The sequence below is a fragment of the Eutrigla gurnardus genome (genome assembly GCF_963514095.1).
Source record: "Eutrigla gurnardus genome assembly, chromosome: 11".
Classification (NCBI taxonomy): domain Eukaryota; kingdom Metazoa; phylum Chordata; class Actinopteri; order Perciformes; family Triglidae; genus Eutrigla; species Eutrigla gurnardus.
In genome coordinates, this window is record NC_139925.1 from 20,930,454 (window position 1) to 20,936,809 (window position 6,356).

Consider the following 6,356-nt stretch of genomic DNA (forward strand, 5'->3'; position numbering starts at 1 on the left):
AATGCAAAGTAAATAGATTACGATACAGTGAGGGATTAGGGCTCGCGCGGCGCTGTCAGATTAGTCGGTGAGCGCAGCGCGTCGACAGCTCTGACACGGCCATGGCTGCTGTTCAGGAAAGGGGCTCCGCGCGACGCTTTAAAGACGCTGGTTGGCTCCTATTCATGAATAAAACTGTGGCCCGTAATCTCGGCCAGCACACACACACGCACGCACACACACACACACACACACACACACACACACACACACACACACACACACACACACACACATTTATACAGCACACACACACACGCACACACACACACACACACACACACACACACACACACACACACACATTTATACAGCACACACACACACGCACACACACACACACACACACACACACATTTATACATACACACACATTTACACACACTCACACACACACACACACACATTTATACAGCACATACACACACATTTATACAGCACGCGCACACACACACATGTACACACACACACACACACACACACACATTTATACAGCACACACACACACATTTATACAGCACATACACACACATTTATACAGCACATACACACACATTTACACACACTCACACACACACACACACACATTTATACAGCACATACACACACATTTATACAGCACATACACACACATTTACACACACTCACACACACACACACACACATTTATACAGCACATACACACACATTTATACAGCACGCGCACACACACACATGTACACACACACACACACACACACACACACATTTATACAGCACACACACACACATTTATACAGCACACACACACACACATTTATACAGCACATACACACACATTTATACAGCACATACACACACATTTATACAGCATGCGCACACAAACACATGTACACACACACACACACACACACACACACACACATTTATACAGCACATACACACACACACACACACACACACACACACATTTATACATCACTCACACACACACATTTATACATCACTCACACACACACATTTATACAGCACACACACACACACACACACACACACACACACACACACACATTTATACAGCACACACACACACACACACACACACATTTATACAACACACACACACAGCACACCAGATCGATAGCACACACATTTATACTCCTATTCCAGTACTTTTTCTCTTTTTTATTACGTGTTTATTGTATGCACCAAACACAACCAAGACAAATTCTTTGCAAGTGAAAACTTACTTTGGCAATAAACCTGATTCTGATACAGCACGTGCACACAATTATTCAGCACACACACATACTTGTTATGTGATGTGATATGCTGTTGAAGATGTGTGTGCTGTATAGATGTATGTGCTATATAGATGTGTGTGTGTGTGCTGTATAGATGTGTGTGTGTGCTGTATAGATGTCATGTTTTTATGGTGCATCTCATTAAAGTCTTCACGAAGACGGAACATAACCTGAATTCACATCTCAATTTCATAGGTAAGCAATGACAGGTTTAATCAGGCTTTTGGTTTCACAATATGAAATGTATAATTTGCTGCAAAGCTGGTAATACAAAACTGCATCACTTATGTATTGTTCAACTTTTAGTGGATTTCTATACAGTAATCTACTGCTCTGTATGAGCCCCTAGCCAGGTAATAATACAGGTAAGTAACTCATTTGCATATGAGATGTTGTTGTGACTTGTATCCTTCAAACTATTCCTAAATGGACGACCTGAAGCATCCCGAGGTCTTCATTGTCCTGAGAGAGGGAGAGGAAACAAAACACAGAAATGTTAGGTGTTATAAACTTAGAAAAACTGTGTTTTACTCTAAAGACATCTGCTTAACAGCACACGTTGTAGTCATAAAGATCTCAAAAACATGTCGTAAAAATGTGCAGCATAATATGGCATAAAATGTCCTATAATAGTATTATAAAAAGTGTCATAAAAATGTCATAGTAGGCTATAGTTTGTCAAAATAATTTATAAAAGTATAGTATATCATGGAAAGTCATAAAATGACATACAGTAAGTCATCAAATGTCATTAAGATTAAAATAAAATTAATACAATTATAAAATGATCTAAAGACTCACAGGATGGTTGTCATAATTAATGATCCATGATTAATGTAATGTGTAAAAAAATAATGATGTAGAGCATTACAGTTTTTCTCGATTGTTTACACACATTTTCTGAACGCATGCCTCATACTCTCAGAACTCTACACACAAATCAAAAAACACACACACAATGGGCAAAACCCCTCAATTCTCCTGCAAAATGAATCTTTACATTCAAAACTGTTATTTCTTCTCAAAATGGTATTTTATTTTCAAATGACACACACAAACCATCATATGAATAGACATTTATAAGAACCAGTTGAACACTGATGTGCTCAATGTAAAACACGATGAACACTTCTTCTCTATTTACCATAATGACTTAGGCCTTTTTTTGTTCAGTGTTACACTCACTACAGACATACATACATAAATGTGTTGTAAAATATTTTAGAATATTGTTTTTATATATTTTATTTTTCCCACAAGAATACTGTAATGTACACAGTTTTCATCCCAACCAACACAAAGTTGCATATACAGTGGTCTACATACAAAACCAGAAGAATTTACTGTATACAGTTACAAACAAAAAAACAACAACAACTATCCCGCATCCTCTCTTCTGTTTCGGTCTGGCCACAGCACCTCATCCACATCACAGGCAATGCAAGCGATGGCCAAGCAGCGGGGGGAAAAGATTCCTCCTCGTACTCCTCTGGCTCTGCCTCTGTTGCCAATGTTGGCATCCATTGCTCCAAAACAGAAGAGCTCACCTGTTGCACTTTTATGCTAATGCTCTGATTGCAAATTGTAAAACTGTGTTGCAGGTGTTTGCCCATGTGATGAGTCAGTGTGCATAGTAGGGAAATTAACTTTAGAATTTTGAACGGCGTTCCTCACAAGAGATTTTCTTCATGAAAATTGTGCCAAATGCAGAGAATTGTGTGTAGTATGTCGAAAAAAGACGAAAAAAGTAGGAAAAATAGTATGTTGAAAAAAGTAAGAAAAAAGTCACTGTAGTATGTTGAAAAAGTCATAAAAAAGTCATAGTATAGTATGTCGGAAAAAGTAATAAAAAAGTTATAGTGTAGTATGTCAAAAAAGTCAGAAAAAATTCACAGTATAGTATGTTGAAAAAAGCAATAAAAAGTTCTAGTATAGTATGTCAAAAAAGTAATAAAAAAGTCATAGTATAGTATGCTGAAAAAGTCATAAAAAGTCCTGGTATAGTATGTTGAAAAAATTAATAAAAAGTCAGTATAGTATGTCGAAAAAAGTCATAAAAAAGTCATAGTATAGTATGTCGAAAAAGTCATAAAAAAGTCATAGTATAGTATGTCGAAAAAGTCATAAAAAGTCATAGTATAGTATGTTGAAAAGTCATAAAAAAGTCATAGTATAGTATGTCGAAAAAGTCATAAAAAGTCAGGGTATAGTATGTTGAAAAAGACGAAAAAAAGTCAGTATGTTGAAAAAAGTAATAAAAAAGTCAGTGCAGTATGTTGAAAAATCATAAAAGTCATAGTATAGTATGTTGAAAAAAGTCATAAAAAAGTCATAGTATAGTACGTCGAAAAAGTCATAAAAAGTCATAGTATAGTACGTCGAAAAAGTCATAAAAAGTCATAGTATAGTATGTTGAAAAAGTCATAAAAAGTCATAGTATAGTACGTCGAAAAAGTCATAAAAAAGTCATAGTATAGTATGTTGAAAAAAGTGATGGTATAGTATGTCGATAAAAGACGAAAAAAGTCATAGTATGTTGAAAAAAGTAAGAAAAAAGTAGGGTAGTATGTTGAAAAGGTCATGGCATAATTTGTTGAAAAAAAGTCATAAAAAAGTCATAGTATAGTATATCCAAAAAATCATAAAGTAGTCATATTATAGTACGTCAGTCAGTAGTAAGTAAAGTATGTTGAAAAAACTCAGAAAAAGTCATAGTATAATATGTAAAAAAAGTAGTGAAAAGGTCATAGTATAGTATGTAAAAAAAGTAGTGAAAAGGTCATAGTATAGTATGTTGAAAAAAGTCATAGTATTGTATGTATAAAAATGACAGATATAAAGTCATTGTATAATATGTCAAAAAAAGTAATAGTATAGTATGTCAAGAAAGGCATGAAAATGTTGGGCTGACTATGTGGTCCTGTTATGCAATTTAAAAACAAATTGCATCAGGAGGAATGTAAACAGCAGCAACAGACACCAGTGAATTCTATGGGCAGATAACGCCGGCTTCCTAAAACAAGTTAAGAGTTTCTCTTGTCCCACCAGAGTCCAGCGCTTTGGCCGCCTGTCAAGTGCAGTAGCTTGGTCCAGAAAGCCAGGATGGAGCCAGGTCTCTGTAAAGATGAGGGCACAATCTCTAGTTGCTGGGTTAGCCTGAAGTCTTATTGCATCCTTCTTAAATATACTGCATCCACACATCAGCCAGGAGCAGGCTGGGTGGTGGAGGAGGCCTGAGTTGGATTGCCCCGGGTTGGGTTTGGTCTGGCTGTTCATGCTGATCCAACCACTGCGCTTTTGTCTCGCTTTTTATGTTGATTAGTGGATCTCCAAGATGGCATGATAATATAATAGAAATATATGATGTTGTATGTCCTTAAATGTCATTGTAAAAAGTCATAGTACATGTCATAAAAAAGTTGTGGTAAGTATGCCATGAAAAATATCATAGTTGTGTCATGAAAATGTCTTTGAATACTAGGTGATGAAACAATCATATTATAGTAGCCTATGTCATAAAAATAAGAATGTTGCAGTATAGTATGTGACAATAAATATCGTATAATATTTCATAATATTGTTAGAATAGTTACGTATGTCCGTAAGTTTAAGTAATGACAAAGTTTGTCATTAAAAATTACACTTATTAAAAATGACCCGCGACCCTGAAAACAGGATAAGCGGTAGACAATGGATGGATGGATGGATAATTAAAAATGATTATAGACAAATTATAGTCATTAAAAAATGATAAAAAATGTCATCCTATGGTCAAGAATGCCATATTATAGTACGTCATAAAAATGCCATAGTAGTATTATGTCATGAAGATGTCAAAGAATACTGTCATGAAAAATGCCATAGGAAGTCAAAGTATATCATTAAAATGTTATAAATATGTCTATATCATGAAATATGTAAAAAAAAAAAGTAATAATAAACAAAAATATTATCTCACAAAAATTATTATTGTATGTCATAAAAAATGTCATAAAAATATTATAGTACTGTGTCATAGTATAGTATATCATTAAGTGATAATATAGTGTGCCATAAAAATGTCAGTGTCATAAAAAAAACATAGGATAGTTTGTGATAAAATAAAATCACAAAAATGAGAATGAAATAATAATATGTATGTACTTTATGTCATAAAATGTCATAGTATAAAAGTTATTGTATAATATGCAATAAAAAATGTCACAGTATGTCATAAATGAATATTACCCCTTTATCTGTCATAAATGCCATCCTATCAGACATCTTGGTGAGGTCACAGTGACCTTTGACCACCAAATTCTAATCCTCCAATATCCCGAGAATTGTGCAGACCCGGGGTCACAGTTGTGACAGTAGTGCTGTTGTAAGCAGATATTAATGAACAGACGTGCAATAAAGGTGTTAGTTCAATTCTACATGTCACGGAATATATTTGCTCCTCTCCCAGTATGTTATCTCAATGAGTCAATGTTGGTGCGTATGCTGAGAGGAAGGTGCACGTTATGATTTAGAGTGGCAGCAGAAGGACACAAACACAGATAAAGATGAGGCGGCAGAAGCAACAAGTGATGATTTAATAGAAATGACAGAGGCCCAAATAGATCAGTAGGTCCAGCAGGTAGCAGGCAAACAGGTAACATGCAACAAACCATAGCAGCTAAAATAAACTGACAAAAGACAAAGAAGACAAGTAAAGGACGGGAGGGACCGGTGATGAGAGCTGGGCATCAGAAAACGGTGCTATCAGCCAAATATGACGGTCCTAATCGGTATCTAAACATTTTGAGGAGAACGGTGCCAGATTGAGCTGTTTTACAGTAATAGTATGATTGACTGATACCTAGTTTCACCTCCAAGCATCATCAAAAATGTTTCAACATGTGATTCAAAGTATGTCTGCTGTTTCCCCTAAATGTGTGAGCCGCTGCTAAAGTTTCATACAATCATTATTATCCTCTGCTCTTGTTTCTTTGAGTGTGGTGAAGGCTCTTGGGACGGCTGCAGGGTCAAATGGGAACCAGGATTCTGGGAACA

At 35.6% G+C, this 6,356-nt stretch overlaps 1 protein-coding gene across 1 annotated transcript in view; it reads right to left on the reverse strand.

Annotated features, from left to right (window-relative positions):
* Positions 1–1,360: 1,360 nt before the first annotated feature.
* Positions 1,361–6,356, reverse strand: part of wdpcp (WD repeat containing planar cell polarity effector) — an 86,306-nt gene continuing 81,310 nt past the window's right edge. The window contains exon 19 of the mRNA XM_084020731.1: positions 1,361–1,784. Within this exon, the coding sequence (XP_083876857.1) occupies positions 1,734–1,784 (51 nt within the window). The 3' untranslated portion in view covers positions 1,361–1,733. The remainder of the gene's footprint in view (positions 1,785–6,356) is intronic.